The 23,490-nt window shown below is 39.9% G+C and overlaps 1 protein-coding gene across 1 annotated transcript in view; it reads left to right on the plus strand.

Moving 5' to 3' along the window:
• Positions 1-23,490, plus strand: part of LOC127582221 (rab GTPase-activating protein 1) — a 161,254-nt gene that overhangs the window by 93,984 nt on the left and 43,780 nt on the right. The window contains 1 exon segment of the mRNA XM_052037334.1: positions 22,017-22,130. Coding sequence (XP_051893294.1) covers positions 22,017-22,130 — 114 coding nt within the window.

Consider the following 23,490-nt stretch of genomic DNA (forward strand, 5'->3'; position numbering starts at 1 on the left):
CTAAAAACGTATTTTTTGTGTAATTTTGCATAGCTGATTAACTCATGAAATATTAAAATGTTCTCTTTGATTTATCAAACCTCAGTATCCAACCTACAACTTAAAGCATTGCTGGGTATACCCCAGTGGACAAATTACAGGCAAACTAATATTTCCTTAATTAAAACAAGCATTTTTTAAAACTCTTTTCTTTATAATGTCACCAATGGGTGACACTTGGGTAATGCTTTAAAATAACTTATCCATCGGGCTTTAAGAATATTATCAGAAACTTTCATGAATTGGGTATCAATGCCAATGTTGCTTGGATTCTACTTCTGGGTGTCGATAAAAGATTTTTTACAGCAAGTGGCTTTTATGTAATAAAAATAAGTGTTCCAGGTTATAAACAGGATGACAGACAAATAATCCAAGTATATGTTTCCATGAGTTGCTGTTTTGGTTGTTAATTTACTTAAATCGCATGGTTAACATTTCTGATATATTGTCAAAATATTCCAGGAACGTTATGCCCTCCCAACAACTCTCATGCCCAATCTCCCTCTCTTATGTTTTACACTTCCCCTTCCATCTTTACAAGCACATTTTCAACAGGAGTTGAAATTCCCCAGTTTTCCAGCTGAAATTTCGTGCCAGGTCTGACTTAAGCCCAAACCAAAAGTGCAGGCCAGGAAATGGCTTCTAGACTTTTTAAAATGGGTTAGCCTTTTGGGATAATTTCCCATAGGCATTTTAAAGTGATATTTAAAAACAAGTAAAACAGAAATGGCTGCTGAAAACAGTTCACAGCCTGGAATAGTTTAATTTGTGGTAGCTGTTGGTTTGAAAAGCAAATGTGATATGGATGATTTTGCTTTACTTTTTATCACGGACTTGAGATGCAATTATCCAAGATTGCATAGATTTCAAATGTTTATGTTAGGTCTTTTATGAGAACGCTTTTTTTAACATTAGTATTGTAAATGTCAGGGTATTTTCTAAATGTATGAAATATTGTGACACTTACTGATATTGAATTTCATTTTGGCTTGCACATAGAAAATGCAACTTGCCACCGTCTGATTGAAACATTTTCTCTTAGCCCAACTGCATTATCCCTGTGTAGGTTGAATGTTTTGGGTTGTAATAGGCACCATTTGATATAGGACAATAGTTGAGTTGGAAGAGGGGCATACTTTTTTCCCAGCAGGATTTTGCAGTGGCAATGACATAGTAGCTCTCAGCATTAGCTCATTTCTCTGAGAAACTGACAGCAACATTGATTGCCTGTTTGGTTTAGGATAAAAATCCTAAAGCTGCCGCTAGGGGAATGGCCCATCGCAGACTCTCTTATTCTGGCTTCTGCCCTCTTCCTTTCCAGTCCTGATGGAGGGTCTTGACCTGAAATGTCAACTGCTTGTCTCCATATATGCTGCCTGGTCTTGTGAGTTCTTCCAGCACGTTTTGTATGGCTGTTTATAGCCTTGTCCAGCAGAATTGAAGGAAAGTGCTTGAAATGTCCAAAATTTTAAACTACTTACAAACTATTTTTGATGTAAAATACCCTGAAAATCTTAACACTTTGATTGCATGAGGTCTAAGTGAAGTTATAATGTGCACTCTCCAGCCATTTAAAAATTTTGTGTATGTGGATTCTCAAATATTTCAAAATGATTTGTATTTCAGCCTGCACTTTCCAATGAAAGGCTTTTTCTGTAGAAGTTCTTTAATGTCATTAGTAGCTGACCTGGCTTGCTGTCATCTTGGTTTGCACCAGGGATCTTTTGAGCTAATCCTTTGACCAACACATTCTGGGAGTACACTTCACTCTGGGGTCAAGTGTCTTCAGGAAAAAGAATTGTAGAAAAACTATTGAATAGCTCCTGAGATTTTTTTTCTGCGTATTGTGAGACATTAGCTGCACATACCCAGAAAATGTATTTTAACCTCTGGGCATGAATAAATATTTAAGCTCTGACCTGCAAGTACTTTCTATGTAAAAAGGGTAGGCTGTATTTCCTTGGGTGCTAAATTTAGCTGACTTGTGCATCCTTCTATTTACAGACCTCTTCAACAATGCAAAATTGGTACACGAAACCCAGAAAGGCCAATGTAAAATCTTGTGAATTGGAGATGTTATTGACCGGTGCTGACATTCAAACCATTGAAGGGGTTTGATAGTCATAGCAAAAAATACTTTCGATCATTTTCTCAAATTTGTGACAGCAGTTAATAGTGTCATGAGTGAAATCGGAGTTAATTGTAGGCAAAGTACTGCATTGGGAGTCTAATTGTACAGCTAGTTTGTTAAAGTGATGCAATGGCAGGCAGTTTATGCAATTGCTCTAACATTGCAATGAGGTACAGTAGGGTAAGCACTTAAAAATGGCTGTCCTGTTGATTCTGGAAAAGAATAGTTTTCAAGACTAGATATTTTCCTGCCATCTGCAAAAATGCTTTTAAGAGCTAAGACAAATTGAATTTGATAAAGTAGTTATAGAGAAATGTTAAAGCCACTAAGCATTTTTAATATAAATTTCATTAGAAACTGTTCTGGCCAAGGGTTGGTGTAAAACATGAAACCGGCTCTGTGATGGTTAATGCTATTTAGATTTGTTCACTTGGCAACCATTGCAGCCTGATTGCTCAATTTTGTAATCAGAATTCGTACTAATGGCTTGTAAATTTGATTATTCTGTTGAATTTAATTGTTTTTTGAAGCACGTAGCCAATTAAGATGGGGCCTTTTTCTGGAATGCCCCGTTAGCACATTTAACTTGCTACATCATTGCTATATGTTAATTTTAATACAGGTCCTTGCAGTGATTGATGTCGGCAGACACTACTGCAATTGTACTACTTTGAGTATATAGGCAAATGCACCCCAGTGCTCCTCTTTTTATGCTTACAGGCATATAATTGGACTGTGGCCACTTTGAATTTAAGAAACCTGAAGTTAGTCAGGAATTCAGTAGTTTACACTTTAAAGTTAATTCTAAGGTTTAAATGTTGATTTTCTGCTGATTGAGTCGTACTGAATGATGGTCATGCTGCATTTCTGAAAGCTAGGTGACTGAATTGACTGTGTGCACTTCACGTACACACGATTAATGATACTGATTCAGTGATGCTATGGAGCAGAAATCTATATCATTGCAGTATAGTTGCTAGAGTATAAGGGTAATGGAGGAATAACTTTTGGTAAGTTGTGTAAGAGTTTGCATGTTGTATCGTTTACTCTCAATAAATGTAACATAAAGGGCTCTTAGAATTATTCTATATTACCTATGTGGTTTAAGAACATGGGGGGGGGGGGTGGTGGAGAAAACCTACAGAAACAGTGGTATTCACTGAAACAATACCAATGTTATCAGTGGTGTTTCCTTGCCGTAATTAGATATTTTAATAATTGCTAATATATAGTTATAGTGCTGTTTTCAGTGCCTTTTGTGGAAAAACCTGGGATACTTTTGAGGGTTTTTTGCCAATTTTGTTTTCTGTACACTGCACTAAATGCATGTTCCAGAAAAGAGATGTTTACTGTGGCCGAGATGAAGGTTACCTGGCAGATTCACCAATAAGTGGAATGGGTCAAAAAGCATGTCCATACCAGACCCGATATGCTGTAGGAATGCATATTCATTTTGTGACCCGAAGCACCTTTAATGGTTATAGGATCTTAATTCAGGTTTGAACTTTTTCCTCAATCAAATTGAATTTCTTGTGCAAATAGTAATTATAATAATGCAGATGATGCATTGGTTACTGTGTATTGATAGATGGTTGGCTAATTGGACATAACTCTTATTTAGAGAATGTTTCATTATGTGGAGTGCACTGCCTTCTGTTACTCATTCACGACATAATCTCTCATTTTAGATGTCTGAATTGATATGCAATAATTTCCCTATTTATAAAAGGGATGTGTTCTCAGAAAACTTTTTAAGGGAATTATGTAAATTGAAAAGGCTGAATGAAAAGCATTAGCGTAATTTCAGTACAGTGTATCTCATGTATAAAGCACAGTGTGCCGTTTGTTGTGGCAAAAAATAGCTTTGTAAATTGAAGACACTTACCCCAAATAGTCAATGGCGTTATAGTGAGAAGACATCAATCGAATGTTTGTATATCAAGAAATTACTGTAATCCAGACAATTTGAGGGTGATTGCAGTGTCTGATTTGTAACTGGTCTGACTGCCCTTTTCTTGCACAGCATAGCTCAAAATTATAACCTTGTAGAACTAATTCCTATTATCTCTCCTGAGGTAATTCAAGTGTTGCTGTACAGCACTTTTTGAAACTGGTTGCTGTGGTTAGTATTAGGGATAGACTAATGCAGGCATTGCTATGCACTTGAAGCTGTCACCAAACTTTTGCCTCCACTTTTATACTTCCATTTTGTAAAGTACATCTGAACAGTATTGCCCTGAAAAGAAATTTGATTGGGAAATGTCTGAAATGCCTTGAGGGGCTGTCACTCAACATTTGTGGAAATGCACATAAATTACTTGGCCTTTATAAGATTTTACAATGACTTTCCCATGTAGGTTATTGAGGGCTTTTTATGTGATTTATTTATGTAGAGTCGTTAATTGCAAAAGCACTGCTGAACTGAGATTTATAATTTTATCTTTCTGAGCAAAATGCTTATTGTAGCATACAAACCTATCCACCTTAGTCAGTTTGAATACCTAAGTAACACAGACACATTCTGAATTTTAGATAGTTTTGTGTCTTGGTGTACAACTGTAAAAATAAAAGCTTTTATACATTATTGGACCAATATTAAGACACAAGATGGATTACTTCAAAAATGTTCATTAATTTCAGAAGTAGATAATAGAAATGAACATTTAAAGAAGTATATGAATGCAAGGTTTTGTGACCTAGAAGATTAATAACCTTTGTCTCAGATTAAACATTCCTTGGTTTTGTTAAGCACTGGTTCTCTAAACTGTGTATGCTTGTTTTACCTTTGCAAATATTGCTTGGGCCTGACTATACTAACAATAGACCCTTGCTGTCTAACTGCTATTGATGCTGATACAGTGGATATTTTTAAACTTTTTTTTAAAGTAAGTTCCCTTTTAGCTTCACAGTTATGTTTTCACACTCGTCTCTCCCTCGAGCTTTATCCTCAAGGTTCTTTCACTCCTTTCTCCCTTTGATTCTTCTCCCTTATACTTTTCAGTTTTTTCTCTGGTATGCTTCTGCTTTTAGTTTATATCTGCTTGTAACAAGCTGCATGCAATACTTCCCAGTCTCCAGTGCTGCTCATTGAGACTGTATCATTTGGGAGAATTGGTGGGGGGTTGGTGAGGAGGAGGTAGGTTGGGGGAGAGCAGAAGTGGAGTCTCTCCATGTGTCCTCTGCACAGGCTAAATACTCCACAGTTTGAGAACCATTGCTGGCACTGTTGTATATTTTAGGATGCATGAATTAGCTCTGCCAAAGAAATTAACTTTAGAAAAAAAACATTGGATATTGGATTGGAGATCCCAAGACATCGTGGCTTTTGCTGTACAGATTTGTGATTGCCGGATTTCTGTGTGTGATCTCAGTTGACAGAGATATGGCTTTACAAATTGTACTGATGGTTTCCTGTTCAATTTAGTTGTGTCATAGCTTCTGCATTTTGTATTTACATAAATGGAAGGTATGCAAGAGTAGACTTGAGTAGTGATTTATATTGTCTTGTGTTGAGGAGAAATTAATGATAAAAATGCAGAGTCACTTGATTTTGTTGAGACAAACATGTAAAGAGATGTTGTCTAATTACAGACCTTTATTTATTATGGCAAAAACAATTGTAATTTGTCAAACTATATTCTGCACCAAAAAGTATTAATAAAACAATTAAAACTTATTCTCTTTCCTTTTGGTTGAATTATGTGCTCATTCACACGTCTTACTTTTGGGAAATGGTACACGTGCAGGGAATCCATTATAGTTCCCAATGCATGAAAAGCTCCCTCTGTTGCAACAGTGGCACCAACTCCAATTTTAAAAGGGCTGCTTCATTTCTTAAAAAGCACCGTCAGTTATATGAGCTGCATTTCCGTGCTAGTAATCCTTCTGTTTTCCCTAATTAATCTAATAATTGAAGCAGCGTTTTGGGTTTTTTGGCTGGGAAACCATGTCCAATAGGAACTTGTAAGACTACTTTAAACTAATTTCACAAGGCCACTTATGGCCAGAGAGAATTTATAATCAGTGTTGCTTAAAAAAAAATTCCTGGGCTCCATCAGACTGTTCCATAGAGATACTGAGGAGAATGAATTGGGTGATGCTGTATTTCCTCAGTCACTTTGTGACTTATTGATGAGTTTGAACTGTGTGTATTCATACCTTAACTGGAATAGAAGCATTGAGCGAGGAATGACTGGAGGCTAAATAGAACATAGAACAGTACAGTAAAGGAAGAGGCCCTTCAGTCCATGATGCTATGTCGAATACAACACCGTAGTAATGAAATTGAATGGAAGCAAAGCACTGAAAAGGGATTGTGATAATTGTACAGGGTAGAGGGGGCTTCACTGGATGGAATTGATAGCAGGTTTGAAAGTAGTGAAACTGAGCTAAAGATGCCATTAATAATACAAACAGAAAATGCTGGAAAAGCTCAGCAGGTCAGGCAGCATCTGTGAAAAGCGAAATGGTTAACTCGAGTCCAAGATCCTTCATCCGTTCTGACGTTAACTTCTTCCACTTTAGAATTGGTTTATTATTGTCACATGTACTTGAGATACAGTGGAAAAGCTTAGTTTGGCAAGTCATCCATGCAGATCATTTCGAAACATCATACATTGATGTAGTACAAGGGAAAACAATAACAGTATGCAGAATATAGTATCAGTTAGAGAAAGTGCAGTGCAGACAGTAAGATTTAAGGTCCATAACGAGGTAGATTGTGAGGCCAAGAGTTCATTAACGTACAAGAGGTCTGTTCAAGAGTCTTATAACAGTGGGATAGAAGCTGTCCTTGAGCCTGGTGGTGTGTGGTTTCAAGCTTTTGTATCTTCTGCCCGATGGAAGGGGGCAGAAGGGATAATGTCCGTGGCGGCAGATGTCTTTGATTATGCTGGCTGCTTTTCCAAGGCAGTGAGAAGTGTAGAGTCCATGGAGGAGAAGTCTGGTTTTCATGATGGACTGAGCTGTGTCCACAACTCTCTGCAACTTATGATTGATCTTGATCAGTTTCTAGCATGTCCTACTTTGATTTCATATTTCCAGTACATGCAGTTTTTTTGATTTTCATCTACAGAAACCATTGATACGGGTGAGCGGTGGATCAAGTATGGTACTTGCAATGGGTGGGTGTGGAGAGCACAGGAAGGAAATCAACCATCTGTTTTCCATGGTCAGGGTTGAAGTTTGCTCTTTAATTATTCATTGTCATCACACCGTTGGCTTTCATTATAACCTATTTAAGTTTCAATGGAGGAAAATATTACTTCAGTTTATTTTCATTTTCTTTATACATCAAAGTATTGCAGATTTAATGAGGAAATAGGGGAGGAGCTTCTGCTGAACAGTGTACATAACGTACTATTCTTGTGAATAAAATCTTCAATGATATTGAACAAAGCATTCTGTTTAAGTGATCACATACAGCACACTAGATCATAAGTTTTTTCGGTTTAATAACACAATTCAGTTTGAAGCTGATTTATAAGAACACAAGACATTGGAGTAAGGTCTTGGCTGATCTGATCTGACTTCATTTCCACTTTCTTGCCTAATTCCCATGCAGTCCAAAAGTTTCTCCAGCGTAGCTTTATATATGCCTAATGGCTCAGCATTCCCAACTCTTAAGTTGAGAATCCTAAAGATTCACAACCCTTTAAGGGATGAAACTCGTAGAATTGCAGAATTGTTACAGAACACAGAGGCCAGTTCACCCATTGCAATCACTCTGGTTCCTACTTCAGTAACCCCATCAATCCCATTTTCTCTATCCCTATAACCCTGCAACTTGTTCTTTCTCAAGTGCTTAACAAATTCCCTTTTGAAAGTTGTGATTGATGTGCTTTTCTCATAACCTTTACAAGCAGAGATCCACATCACTACTTTCTAAACAGTTTTTCCTTGCAACCTCTTGTATCTTTTGGTCAAAGTTTTGAAACTCTGCTCCTGGTCCTTGAACCATCCACTAATGGGAATCTTATCCAAACTGGTACACCACTATCAAATCTTGCAACCTTGGCTTCAAGCAGAACAATGCAGCTTTGCCAATCTAAGCTCATGGCTGAAATCCCTTGTTTCTGGACTCATTCAGCTCATTTCTCTTTCCCTTCCATCTTAAATAGATGACTCTTTTCCTGAGATTGTACTGCTAGTTTGAAATTCTGCTATCAGGAGAAACATCCTAAGAGCACCAATTCTTTAAACCCTCTTCAGAACCTCGTGTTTCATTTTGTATCCCCAGATGATATAGACCCACTCTAATTTTCCTCCATAAGGCAAACTTGCAGTCAATTTTCTCTGCAGTTTCCAAAGCATTACCAAACCATTATTGCAGCTGTGTTTCCAACAGCCCATGCAGTTGTAGCAAGACCCCTCGGTATTCTACTCTGTCCAGCTTGCAATAAAAACAATTTTCTGTTTGCCTTCCTAACTACTTGCTATTCCTGCCAACTCATTAGTTTAAGCAAACCTCGTATCAAACTATTTGAATCCATTTAAGTTTTGCATTGGTGTTTCTGTTCAGGATGGAACAAGTGGGTGACTTGTCTGTAAGTCTCTGTTTACACTAGTTATATCTTGTAACAGGTCCCTATGATTCTTCCACCGGGGTAGCGGATGGTTTTATTGAAACTCCAAGATTGGACCTTGAGGGATTGTACTGAAACTTCAGGAATGCAGAGTAACATCTACCTTTTTTTGTGAAGTCACTGATTTGAAAAAAAACTAGGAACAAATGTTGTGATTTTGATAAATTGGAACTGAAGCCTCAACAGGTTATTAATTCTTTGCATTTTGGTACTGCTTTTATTTTATTTCTCTCACACACCCATCTTCCTTTTGCTGTTCTTGCCCTGTTGATGATTGAGGGTTGGTAACTTGGGTCAAGCTTAGTTGTCAGCAAAATTCCTGGAGGTGCATTTTTTTTCCTCCCCTTAACAGGAAAAGTGGTCATTATCTCAAAATAAAGGTTAGAACATTCAGAAATCAGATGAGGAGAAAGTTCTTCACTCCAGCGCTGGAAAACGATCTGTTTGGAAAAAGTGTTCTTTTGCAAGTCTCACTTCAAGGAATTGAGCACAAAACTAGAGTCTGATGCTCCAGTCAGTTGTGAGGGAGGTTGCACCATTGGGGATGCCATTTATCAGTTGACATGTTAAACCTTGTCAGCTCAGTTAGATGGATGTGAAAGAACTCCATGCACCATTTTAGAGGAAGCACAGGTTGTTCTCCCCAAATACTGGCTGTTTTTTGCCCCATAATGCCATAAGAACATAAGTCTGAAGAAGTATGGCTGCTTGAGTCTGCTCTGTCATTCAACCAGTTCATGGTCAATCTTCTACCATTTTCCTGCACTATCCCATATCCCGACTCCCTCAGTATCCAGAAATCTATCCATCTCTGCTTTGACATGCAGTCCATGACTGGAATTATCTACCCCACAAAGGGCTGGGAGGCTCAAGGGTTCATCACTGAAGTGAAGAACTTTCTCTTCAATGGAGTTCTAAGTGGCCTACAATTTATTTTGAGATGGTGACCATTAATTCTAGACTCCACAGTCAGAGGAAACATCCCCTCATCTACCTCGTCAATTTTTTTGTTTTAATGAGGTCAGCTTTCATAACTCCAGACAATGGAGGCCGAGCCTAGTCATAGAGTCATAGAGCAATACTGCACAGATACAGGCACTTTGGCCCAATGAAGGTGAGAGGGTGTAAGTTCAAAGGAGATGTGCATGGCAATTTTTTTTGTACAGAATGGTGGGTGCCTGGAATGTGCTGCCAGGGGTGATAGTGGAGGGAAATGTGATAGAGGCATTTAAGAGGCTCTTAGGTCGGCACATGAATGTGCAGATAATGGAGGGGTATGGACATTGTGTAGGCAGAAGGAATTTGTTTAATTACTAGTTTAACTAGTTTGGCACAACATCATGGGCCGAAGGGCCTGTTCCTGTGCTGCACTATTCTATGAGTCCGTGCCAACCAAGATGCCCACCTAAGCTAGTCCTGTTTGCCTGAGTTTGGCCGATAATCCCTCGTACTTATCCAAATGTATTTTAAGTGTTTTTGTTGTACCTGCCTCAACCACTTCCTATGGCAGCTCATTCCATATACGCACCATGCACTGTGTGAAGTTGCCCCTCAGGTCCCTTTTTAAATCTTTCCCCTCTCGCCTTAAACCTATCCCTCTAGTTTTTGGTTCCTTTTCCTGGGGCGGGGGGGGGGGGGGGGCTGTGTATTCACCCTATCTATGCTCCTCCTTATTTTATACACACTTTATAAAGTCACCCCTCAGTCTCCTACATTCCAAGAAATAAAGTCCTAACCTGCCCAACCTCTCCCTTTTACTCGGGCCCTTGAGTCCTGGCAACATTCTTGTAAATCTTCTTTGCACTCTTTCCGACTTAATGATATCTTTCCTATAACAAGGTGACCAAAACGGTACACAATACTCCAAGTGCAGTCTCACCAGCGTCTTGTACAACTGCAACGTACCGTCCCAACTCCTATACTTGGTGCACTGACTGATGAAGGCCAGCGTGCCAAATGCCACCTTCACCACCCTGTCTACCTGTGGTGCCACTTTCAGCAAAGTATGTACTTGTATGTTATAGAAATGCATTTATTTTCTTCCATAATCACTTAATGGCACAGATTGCTAGTCTACTGTCCGCGCCACTTATTAATGTAATTGTTAATTATGTATGCCTTTTAGCCAGTAGAATGGATTAGATGTGCAGTGGCTGCAGGGAGTAGAGAATGGTAGAAAAATCTGACACTTTGGTTCAAACTGTTGGTCAAACTTGATGGTGTTCCATCCTATAAATCTAGATTAACAAAGTGAGATTCATGCAAAGACTGCCACTTATTAATTAATATGATTTATTTGCCTTTTTTATGCCAAGCACCTTTTTTTCAACTGTTTGAAAGTGATTATTAATGTCAGACTCTTTTGTTCTAAAAATAAAAGCTAATTTAAATGGTAATATGCAGGTATGCTTTGAATTTCCATCAGGAATTGTTTGTTTTTTAATGAAACACTTATGGAATTGAGATGGTTATCAGAAATAATGGTGCATGTTTTAATGAAATGTAATGAAAGCCTTTTTTTCATTCAGTTGCTTATATCATTAATCAGTGAACTACTGCCAGATACTGCTAAATTTACCATAGTTTTTCCTAGGAATTTAAAGGTTCCAAGGAAAGCAGAATCTATGATCTAAATATTTGCAGTAGAAGTTTATTAACAGATACCTTTTGGTGTAATACCAGAATTCAGATTCTAAAAATTACTCATTGCAGAATATAGAGAGAACAATCGTGTAGATTTGTTCATATCTTGACATGTACTTTTGGTTTTTGCAGGCTGAATTTTACAAAAATTACATTAAACCATCTAATTACAAAAGCATAATCAGGAAATAGGAGTTAAAAGTACCAAGTTCTACTTTAAAATTTACTATTGTGCTCTAGGTTGAAACTTTTAAACAGCCTTCGTATATTTACTGATGCATACCTACCATTAGTGCTTTTGATTGATTACATCCTCAGCACTGAAATAAGAGTGGGAATAGGCCACTTGGCCCTTGAGCCTGCCCTGCTACTCAATAAGATTATTGATCAGATTTTAACATTGACTGCATTCCCACCTACCTATGGTTGCCTTTTCCTCCCCTTGCTTATCAAATATCTGTCTACATTTGCCTTGATACTTAATGACTCTGTTCCCACTGCCTTTGTCGAAGAGTTCCAAAGACTCGTGAACATCTGAGAGAAGAAATTTTGCCACATCCATCTTAAATGGTGCCCTCTGACTCCAAGTTCCAGATTCTCCCACAACAGGAAACATGCTCTTCGAGTTTACTCATTAGTTACTTCAGTAATTGATCTTTGACTGTTTTCTGCTGTCATGTTATAGAACATGGAAAGTACAGGAACAGGCCCTTCAGCCCACCATGTCTGTGCTGACCATGCTGCTAAATTAAACTAATCCCATCTTCCTGCACACAGTCTGTATCCCTACACCCCTGCCTTCTCATGTACCTGTCCAAATACCTTTAAAATGTTGTGTGTGTGTGTGATATACGATATATTTCTAAAAAAGAAATTTGCCTCAAATCTCCTTTAAACTTTCCCCTCTCACTTTAAAGCTATGCCCTCCAGTATTTGACATTCCACCCTGGGAGATGCACTCTGACTCTTTATCCTATCTATACCTCATAATTTTGTATGTTTCTGTCAGGTCGCTCCTCAGCATCCAGTGCTACAGAGAAAACAATCCAAGTTTGTCCCACCTCTCCTTGTAGTTAATACTCTTTAATCCAGCTAGCATCCTGGTGAACCTCTTCTGCATCCACTCCAAAGCTCTGCGTCCTTCCTGTAATGTGGCGACCGTTACTGCACACAATACTCAATGCCTCGACCGATGAAGGCAAGCATGCTGTTCTCCACCTTTACCACCCTAACTACTTGTGTTGCCACTTTCAGGAAGGATGCAGAGCTTTGGAGTGGATGCAGAAGAGGTTCACCAGGATGCCACTTACGTCCCTTGTTAGGGCTCATAGTTCCACTGATGTACATTTACTGCATACCTTCCTCTTGCATTTGACTTCCCAAAGTGCAACACCTCACACTTGTCTGGATTAAACTCCACCTGCCATTTCTCCACCCATATTTTGAACTGGCCTACATCCTGCTGGATCCTTTGACAACCTTCCTCACTGCCAGTTTTTGTGTCATCTGCAAACTTGTTAATCAGTCCATCTACATCTGTGTCCAGTCAAATATCAATAATAAGAGGTCCCAGCATTGATCCCTGCGGAACACGACTGGTTATAGACCTCCATTCAGAATCACGCCCCTCCTACCCTCTGTCTTCTATGGCCAAGTTAGTGTTGAATCCAATCTACCAAGTCACCAGGTATCCCATGTGCCTTAAATCCTCTGGATCAGCCTGGAGATCGTTGTCGAATGCTTTACTAAAGTCCATGTAGACAACATCCACTGCCCTACCCTCCTCAGTCGTCTTCCTCACCTCAAAAAAAAAACTAAACCAAGTTTGTAAGAAATGTCCTCCCCATCTAGAGGGCATTAGAAAAAAATGAGGAAGGAAAGAAATGTTTTCTTAATTCTCTGTCGTCTGTTATAAGTGAATCCCATTGCCTGTACACTGTCTCCATAGGTTTGTGTTTTCTAGTGGTTCAAGCATTTATCTAGTTTTCCTTAAGGATGCAATCTCAGATGGTCCTTAAGGATTGGGGATGACTTGCTTCTGCTGAGGAGTTAGCTGTTGCATGCCTACTGCCACAGGAAAGGGGATCCAAGACGATGGAAGACTAGGCTTTGCCCCACAGACTTAACATTCACATGCATACACATTCAATGTGCACACAGATATACACTGACCACCATCTCATCATGCACACAGGTACTTAATCTTGCATATACTCTTGTCCTCAGCTGCCTTCTCTTATACTCCTTCCTTGCTCTGATCCATTCCTTACGTCACCCTACATCTCCCCCCCCTCACCCCGCCCCCACCTCCCTCCTTTCCCTCGTTTCCTCCTTCAGCTTCCCCACTCCCGTAGTTCCCATCCACTCTTCTCTGGCTGCTTGCTGCAGGAGCAAAGTCACCCAGATCATTGTAGTGCATCCTTTTCGTGGGTCACTTGCCAATTACTACCCTCTACTCAGGCCCGCACCACCCAAAGCCTGTAGTCTAATGCAGAAGCACCCGAACTCTCCCAGAATGCCTCGGAGGATGCAATAGCCTCTCACTCCTTGGCAAAATCTTTGCTCCAGGTGTGATGAAATTTCGTCAGCCTCTCTCTGTCTTTTAGTGACTGGTTGAAAATGGACAATCCCACCCTGCAACCTAGAAATGGAAGACTTCCATATTTGCATTTTCACACAAAAAAAACTCTCTCTTCAACCTTCCCACAGCTGGGTATTCTCCAGTGGAAAAGAATCCCGATATCTTAAGTGTATCCCCATTTCCAGTCCGTTACATTGTCCTCCTGCACCAACACTCAATCTGACTTCAACGTCCCTTTTGTGTTGTTGAGGCTAAAACTACATTGACTCTGATCCGACTGTTAAGTGCAAAATTATCATCATTTGCTCTTGAATATAATTGTATCTTGATTTGATTTTTTTTGATTTTGATGTCTACAAATTGTGACTTGATGGAGAGGTAATTTCACTAAATCATTTGGAGATGAATAATTTTTCAAAACTTGGTATTAAAACTTCATTATCATAGTATAATGAAATAAAGTTTTTTTTAAATTTGAGGCTTTTTATTCCAGGCTGCTTTTTTTAAACGTGCCATCTTAAGGAAATCCTAAAGTTCTTTAAGACCAGTGTAGTACTTTTGAAATGTCACCATTGTGAAGTAGGAAATTAAGCATTTGGTTTCTGCCCGGCAAGCTCCCACAAACAGCAATGGACAGTCTATCTGTTTTTGTGAACCTGATTTGAGGAATTTTCTTTTGGACTAAGGGACTAATGATAACTCAGCAGCTTTTTGTAAAAGAAACTTGAAATCTTTAGCATCCACCTCAGAAAGCAGAAAGAGCCTTGGATTGGTAATATATCGCAAAGGCTGCACTTCTGACACTCTACGCAAAAGATGCATTTCATTGTGTGTTTCGATGTACAGGTGACTGATAAAGAGATCTTGTCTCATTATGAAGGAGAAGGTGTTGGTGGTCTAGAAGCTAATGTTGTGCCTTTATTTAAGAAGGGCTGCAAGGACAAGTTGGGGAACTATAGGCCAGTGGGAAAGTTACCAGAAGGGATTCTGAGGGACAGGATTTATTTGCATATGGAAAGGCAAGGACTGATTAAATCAGCATGGCTTTGTTTGTGGGAGATCAAGTCTCTCAAATTTTGAGTTTTTTTCAGGAGATGACCAAGAGGATTGATGAGAACCGGCAGTGAATGTTGTGTATGTCGACTTTAGCAATGCCTTTGACGAGGTCCTGCATGGTAGGTTGGTCTGGAAGGTTAGAACACATGGAATCCAGGGTGAGATAGCAAATTGGGTACAAAATTAGCTTGGTGGTAGGAGGCAGAGGGTGGTAGTGGAGGGTTACTTTTCAGATCCGAGACCTGTAACCAGCGGTGTGCTGTAGGGATCGGTGCTGGGTCATTTATTGGTCGTCTTATATGTATGTATGTGTGTATGTATATGTGTGTGTGTGTGTGAGATTTGGAAGAGAATGTAGGTAGTCTGATTAGTAAGTTTGCAGATGACACCAAAGTTGGTGGTATAGTAGGTAGTGAAGAAGGTTGTCGAAGGTTCCAGTAGGAGCTAGATCAACTGGGAAAGTGGGCAAGGGAATGGCAGATGGAGTTTAACTTGGACATTACTACGTGATGCATTTTGGGAAGTTGAAACATGCCAGGAAGTGCACGGTAGAGGGCAAGCCTTTGGGAAGTGCTGTTGAACAACGAGGCATTGAGGTACAAGTGCATGGTTTCCTGAATGTGGCGACGCAGATAGGCAGTGGTGAGGAAGATGTATGGTATGCTTGCCTTCATTGACCAAAGCATTGAATATAGGAGTTGGGTCATCATGTTGCAGCTGTACAAGACATTGGTTGGGCTACTCTTGGAATATTGTTGCAGTTCTGGTTACCACACTATAGAAAGGATGTGGTAGCACTCGAAAGGATGCAGAAGAGATTCACCAGGCTGTTGCTTGGAATGGTGGGCTTTATTTACAAGGAGAGATTGGATGGGCTAAGGGGTGACATTTCAGAGGTCTACAAAATCATGGGGGATGTAGATAGGATTTAGTCAGTCTTTTTCCAAGGGTAGGGGAGTCCAGAACAAGAGGACATTGGTTTAAGGGGAGAGGGGAAATATTTAAAGGAGATCTGAGGGGCAGCTTTCTCCACACAGAGGTGGAGGGTTCATGGAACAAGTTGCCAGATGAGGTGGGTACAATGACAGAACTTAAAAAGCATTTGGACGAGTACATGAATAGGTAAAGAATAGAGGGGTATCGGCCAAAAGCAGGCAAGTGGGATTGGGTTATATAGGCATCCCGGTCCGCATGGACAAGTCGGGCTGAAGGGCCTGTTTCTGTACTGTGCAACTATGAATCAGTTATGGGTAGATTCTAGAATGTATATTGCTGAGAGGACCAGAGGCTGAATTATATTCCAAATGATGTGGTGTTCAAAATGTCCATTAAACCTGGGAGAAATCAAACTTGATTTAAAAATCTCTGCAAAAATTTGAAAGAAAATTACCTTTGTTGTAGTTAACATTTTATAATTAAGCAGAGAGAGAGAGCATGATTGCAGTCACCAACAGAGATACCATATCCACATCAAATTGCGTCACATCTGTGGAGAGAAGCGAAAGAGTTGCCTTAGATTGTTAAATAAATTTCAAGTAATTTCCCTTTTCCCAGAAGTGTGGCTGTACCTTTCTCTCACTTATTTTCTGGTTGGTTTTTAAAATAATTGTTAGCATCGTAGATGGTCCCTCTGTCCTCTTCTCACTTTTCCATTAATGAAGAGCCCTTGACCTGAAATGTCGACCCTTTCTCACCTCTGCCAGCTGACGTGCTGAGTATTTCCGGTATTTTCTATTTTTTGTATCATTATCTATATTTCGTTACAGAGTTCTTATTCCTAACTTAATATTGTATGATTTAAAAAATCAAAAGGCTGCTGATGCTGGGAATCCGTAATAAAAACAGCAAACACTGGACACACTCAGCAGGTCAGAAAGCATCTGTGAAGAAAGAAACAGGGTTAACGTTCTGGGGTCCAAGATCCTTCATCAGATTGAATGATTCAACATGTGTCTTGGGTTTAAAGCATGTCAAAAGGATTTTACTCCAACTAAATTCTGAAAGAAGGGCCAGTAGAATCATGGTCATACAGCACGGTAACAGTTCCTTCTCCCTGCCAAGTCTGAGCCAACTATTGAACTCCATTTACACCACTGTTCTCCCCACGTTCCCAACAATTCCCCCCCCCCCCCCCCCCCCCCCCAAGATTCTACTATGCACCTACACACTAGGGGGAATTTGCAGTGGCCAATTAACCTACCAACCCTTTGGGAGGAAATCGGAACACCCGGCGGAAAACCCATGTGGTCACGGTGAATGTGCAGATTCCACACAGGCAGGAGGTTAGGACTGAACCTGTGTCACTGGAACTGAGGCAGCAGCTCTTCCAGCTGCACCACTGTGCTGCACAGGCTCTAACTAGCAAAAGATAAATTTAACTTCTATGTGTATCGTGGCTGATCCTGTCAGACTGGGTCAAAATCCTGAAGCTCTTTTTTCTCCTCCCACTGTTAATGGGAGCACCTTCATCTCACAGGCTGTAGTGGTATGTTGGAGGTTTAGTCTAGCAGGTGAGTAGCTGCATCATATACCCTAGACTGATGGAGTAGTCTTTTGGGGACCTTCCTCTGCGATTGAGCGCCAAGCTTCGGGAAGGAGCTGTGAGGGGAGGGGGGCACCCAGCTAGCCAGTCAGATCAGCCAAATCAACCCTAGTGATTGATAGGGTGATAGAGGTCACAGCCTAAACTAAAGAGCTGCATGCTGAAGATATGTTGACTGCATTTGAAACAATAATGATAAACATCGTGTTTTTAAAGCTGCAGCAGATGGAGCATTTTATTTAAGCTATATATCTCCATTTGCATGCCACTACATGGTCTTTTTTGTTTCTGATGGGTTATGTCTGAATTAATTCTGTTATAATGCTGCAAATGGAATATATACGCCAAAATGCTCGTGGGAAAGGAACACCAAGAACTGCTGATGCTAAAAATCAAGTAAGACAGAAGGCTAGAAATACTCAGCAAATTGGGTGGCATCTATGGGGGCAAAAAAATTGACATTTTGCGAATAGAAAGATTAGAAATTGAATATCAGTTAGCCTTCAGAGAGAGGGGAGGGTGGAGAGATCCAAGTCTGAAAAGATGAATGCCACTTCAACAGTATGTGAATGATGCAGTGATGGCAGAGCCAACTGAGGGGAATCTTCAGATCATCTGTGGAGATGTAAATGGAAGGTGATGAATTAAACAAGAGGAAGGAAGTGCTGGAAGTGGGATGCAAAACACAATAGAAGCTAAAATTGCAAAAACTGGAAGTCTGAAATAAATTTTGGAAATATTCAGGTTAGATAGCATCTGTGGAGCAAAAATTAAAGTTAATGTAGACACAAGACTGCAGATGCTGGAATCTGGAGCAAAAAACAAATTGCTGGAGGAAATCAACAGTCCAGTCCTGATGAAGGGTCTCAACCCAAAGTGTCGACTGTCCATTTCCCTCCACAGATGCTGCTTGGCCTTCTGAGTTCCTCCAGCAGTTTGTTTTTTGCAATGAAGTTAATGTCTCTGTTTGACCATTCATTAGAATTGGCCAGTTTATGTATTTGATGAATTTTGGGTTGAGTCCCCAACGACCTTAATTTTCCAAACTTGCAGTTGCTGTTTCTGGAGCATGCATTGGGCTTCTTGGAAGCAGTGTAAGAAACCAAGAACGGAGAATTAAAGTAATAGGCATCTGGAAGTTCAAGGTCACTCTTGCAGACTAAATGGTAAATTGGGTTATTATTCTCACATCTACCAAGGTACAATGAAAAACATTGTTTTGCATGTCATCCATACAGATCATTTCATCATATCAGTGCATCGAGGTAGTACAAGGGAAAACAATAACAGAATATAGTGTTACAGAGAGAGTGCACTGCAGGCAGACAATAAGATGCAAGGTCATAACAAGGTAGATTGTGAGGTCAAGAGTCCATCTTATTGCACTAGGGGATCGTTCAATAGTCTTATACCAGTGGGATAGAAGCTGTCCTTGAGCCTGATGGTAGGTGCTTTCAGGCTTTGGTATCTTCTACCCGATGGGAGGGGGGAGAAGAGAGAATATCCAGGGTGTTCTGAAAAAGATCATCCAGATTTTATTGATACCGCTCCCTGCCCTCATACAGAACTTGAATGTTTAATTTTATTTGCTGCCAACTTCCAGCCTATTCTCTTTTTCTACCTGCCCCCCCCCCCCCCCAACTTTCTTGAGCTTAGCCTCCATCTTGGTGAATAAAATAGTGACGATTACAGGCCCAGGGATTCCCACAGCTATCTTTGACTAATTTACCTCCCACCCTGTTTTCCATAAGGACTCCTTTCCATTCTTCCTGTTTCACTGACCTTGTCGTATCTGTTCTAATAACGCTGTTCATGCCAGTCCCCGCAAGCTGTCTTCCTTTCCCCCTCACCATAATTAACACAGCTGTCTGCTCCACTTCTGTCCTTACCCCTCTCTCCTCCCATCCAGAAAAACATTAGGCTTCCCCGTGCCTTCCACATTCTCTGTAATTTCCAGTATCTTCAATATGATGTCTCCACAGGGCACATCTTCCCCTTGACTTTCCAAGGACTCAATCTCGAAGTTTCGCATGTTCTTAAGTGCATTGCATTTGTTGCGTGCACTATGGGAAGTAAGTGGAGATTGGATGACTGCATTTTGGACTCCTGCACTGGTCCAACAAAGCAGAACGTTAACTTGTGAACAGCTTGGCACATCAAAGCCCTCGGGACTTCACAGTGAATTCAACAACTTCAGATCTTGCCTGCAATTGGTCTGAAACATTATCTTTGTTTTGCTGTCACTGTAGAGGCTGCCTGCTTTGCATTCTGTTTTCTCTCTCTCATGATAGAATTCCTCACCTTTTCAAGGGGGAAAGAGGCATAAATTGTTGACACATGCTAAATTTATTTTCATATTTAAACTGGTTTAGGCTTGATCTTTATCAAAGAGGGAAGAGACTTTTTCAGAATGATTCTTAGGCTGGGTCACAACTTAATGAGTGAGTTAGCCGTAACTTATTAAGCCAGTTGGAAAAAACAAATCTGGTAAATCTTAAAACTAGCTTTGAAATAATTGTGGAATGGCTTTACTTCAAAATAAAGCAACACTTTAGGACTTAGTTTTCGTTTAAAGCGATCTAGTGTGAAAAGGCTTCAGTTGCTGAATGAATGGTCTTTGATACATGTGGCCTGCAACGTGCAAAGTAAATTGTAAATCCTTCATGTCCATAATTTGTTGGATAAAACATTTCTATAGCTGAATTACTAATGTGATTAAGGCTATCTACTTTATCAGTTATGTATTAATGTGCGCACTACATATTATGTAAGAGGGTAATGCAGGTATCAGTTAAGTACAGGACATGTAGCCTCTATGTAGACATTGCTTCTAATATATGGTTAAGTTTTCATGGCAACACACACACTCAACTTTCTCAGGCTGCTTCATTCATCCAGGTGGTTAAGAGCATCACAGAACTACCTTCAAAGTAATATTTTATATTGTTGAGTCTCATCAGACAGGATGTGTAAACTTGAAATACCTTTGCTGAAGTCAAAGTTAGTATATTAAACAAACGTCCATTTACCATGAAACTGAAGATTGAAAAAGAGCAGGCGTGTTCACAGCCCCCTAACTATTCAAAAGAATTCAGCAGAACGCTGGTTGATAGATTTAACCACCATTTCATCAGATTTTGGGCACCTTTTGTTGATATATTGAAGGGAATCTTCAGTGCACTATTTGGTTGTCTCTATTTTAAGACTGCATCCAATTAACAAATTGCAAGATTTAATGAGTTTAGATCAGGTATCTCATTAACGATATTGCAGCACATACTTCAAAGTAGACCCAAAAGAGACAAATGGAAATGAGTGAAAAGTAAATCTGGATAGCTGGAAAAAAGTCTTTATTCAAAGGGTAAATGTTTGGAATGTATTCAGTGGGCCAAGCAGCTGAGTCATTTCTTGATCTAAGCCATAGCAAATTAACAAAGGTTACTCCATCGACGCAAGGGGAATGCATAATAAATTTGGCACCACTTGTTTGGAATCCAGCGTGTAAATCTTGGGTGTTCTTCACTTCTATGACCTATGGTTGATGAGTCATTTAATGTAGAAGTGGCTGAGTGTGACTTCTGGACCATGTGGAATCGAGAGTTATGGGGGTCGGGCATCAAAGTGGAGTTGAGGCCCAATGATCAGGTCAATCATGGTCTTAGTGGCAAAAGATGCCCTTCTGAGAAGCCAAACACCCTGGTCTCCTTTCTTGCAACATCTTGTTCTCTGTTCTGCTTTGGCAGTTTTGTGATTCATTGCAACCAGTAGTGGATTTTTACCTTGCTACAATATGAAATAAGATCAGCCTTCAAACCTGGTAACTCTAGAGTTAAGGTTGAAGCACAGCAAATGTACAGAGTTTGTTCCCTGGTGTATTAGCCACAGCTGTTAAATCCCTGCATTAAAAATTTCAGATCTTCGTTCACATTGTTTATGACTGAGAACGTTGGCAGGTGAGGTTTATAATGGATACAGCTGACCTTGCTATTATCTTGATTGCTTATGTAGTAGCTTGTAACTTCTACCAATCAGTAATTGAGTAGAGAATTGCATTCAATGCCAGACTCTCTGGTTTAATCCTGTGTTGAATTGGTGCAGAAGTCAAAGGGACTTGCTTTAATTTTTATCAGTGAGTGGGGAAAAATGGTAATGAATCAAAAAGGTATATTTGATTTAGAATCTTTAAATGTAGCCAAGCATCAGAAGGCACTTCGCAGGAGAACTGTTTATTCAGATTTGACACTGAGCTACAAAAAAAAGACTTTGGGATGATGACCAAAAGCTTTGTTAAAGATGAAGATTTTATGGATACCTTTAAAGGAAGAGAAAGTCGTGGGCATGGGTTTAGGGAGGGGAACTCCTGATCTTAATGTGTGTTTCGTCACATATTTAAACTTTTTGTTTTCACATTGTAATTTGCCTTTTTATTTCTGGAAACAGGAATCTCCCCAGGATAGTGCAATCACCAGGGATATCAATCGAACTTTCCCCGCACATGATTACTTTAAGGACACAGGCGGAGATGGTCAAGATTCTTTATACAAGATATGCAAGGTATTGTGTGGCCAATAGTTTACATTGCCGTATTTTGGCTTAATGAATGTATTTGCATCTATTGTGTATTTATGGTCGTTCCCTCACAGCTGTTTACTTCCCAAAAAATACTATTTTTATTATTGCAGTTAGAACATCAGCAAAGAGTTGGGTATAATCTAATACCCACTTTTAAGATACTTTAATTGGAGAAATGATTGTTATTACAGAAAGGACGTAAGGCACAATTAATGCATGAATTAGTATCAGGAATAGATCTCTTGGCCCCTAAAATAATAAGATTTAGTAAAATTATAGTTGATCTGATTTGTAATCTGAGCTCTGCATTCCCATCTACCTTCAGTGACCTTTCACCCCCTTGCTTATCTAGTATCTGACCCTGCCTTAAAAATACAAGGCTAAGATAAATATGGGAATTGTACCTTTTAATTGAATGCGCCTTCAACTCTTCTAAACTCCAGGAAATACAGGCCTAGCCTTTCCAATCTTTTCTTGTGTGGCACCCCACCTTTCCTCTGAACTGTTTCCACATATTAATATCTTTCCTTAAATAAGGAGACCAATTTGTCACAATTGTAGGAAGCTTGTATGAAACACATTGGGTGAGGAAATGCAGCATCTGTGGAGAAAAGCAGGGGGGTCAACGTTTCGGGTCAGGACCCTTTGTCCTGAAGAAGGGTCCTGACCCAAAACGTCGACCGCCTGCTTTTCTCCACGGATGCTGCCTGGCCTGCTGAGTTCCTCCAGCATCATCGTGTTTTTCCTCTAGATTCCAGCATCTGCAGTCCTCTGTTTCTCTTTGGTGAGAAAATGCTTGCTAACTAAAGTATGTGAGAGCATTGGCCCCTGGCTGCGCTTGTCCCCCACGCATGCATTCTTGTGGAACTTGCAGCATTGAGCACAATCTGGGGCTGATGCACTTTTACGTTGAACCTTAGCGACCAGTGTTAGATTTCCACCCATTTTCTGCCCCTTTCCTGTGGCCCTTCTTAATTATCATTCCTGGTAAGGTGGGAATAACTGCTCTCATTCATGTTTGAACCATTACATCGGATATACAACTATGAAAATTGGGGAAAAAATGAAGAGAGAAAATTCTGTTTCTCATTCCAAGTGTGTTGCTTGATCTGAGTGTTTCCAACTCTTTCTGATTTTTATTTCAGAAACAGGTCTGTGATCTACATGTCTTCGTGTTCCATTTGAACTCCTCATCTTCCCTCATTGTATTCTATCAGCATGACCCTCTATTCCCTTCCTCATGTGTTCAACTTCCCCTTAAATGCTTCTGTGATTGCACACTTCAATTACTTCCTGTGGTCACAGGTTCAGCACTCTTTGGGTAAAGAAGCTCCTTCCAGAT

The sequence above is a fragment of the Pristis pectinata genome, chromosome 23 (genome assembly GCF_009764475.1).
Source record: "Pristis pectinata isolate sPriPec2 chromosome 23, sPriPec2.1.pri, whole genome shotgun sequence".
Classification (NCBI taxonomy): domain Eukaryota; kingdom Metazoa; phylum Chordata; class Chondrichthyes; order Rhinopristiformes; family Pristidae; genus Pristis; species Pristis pectinata.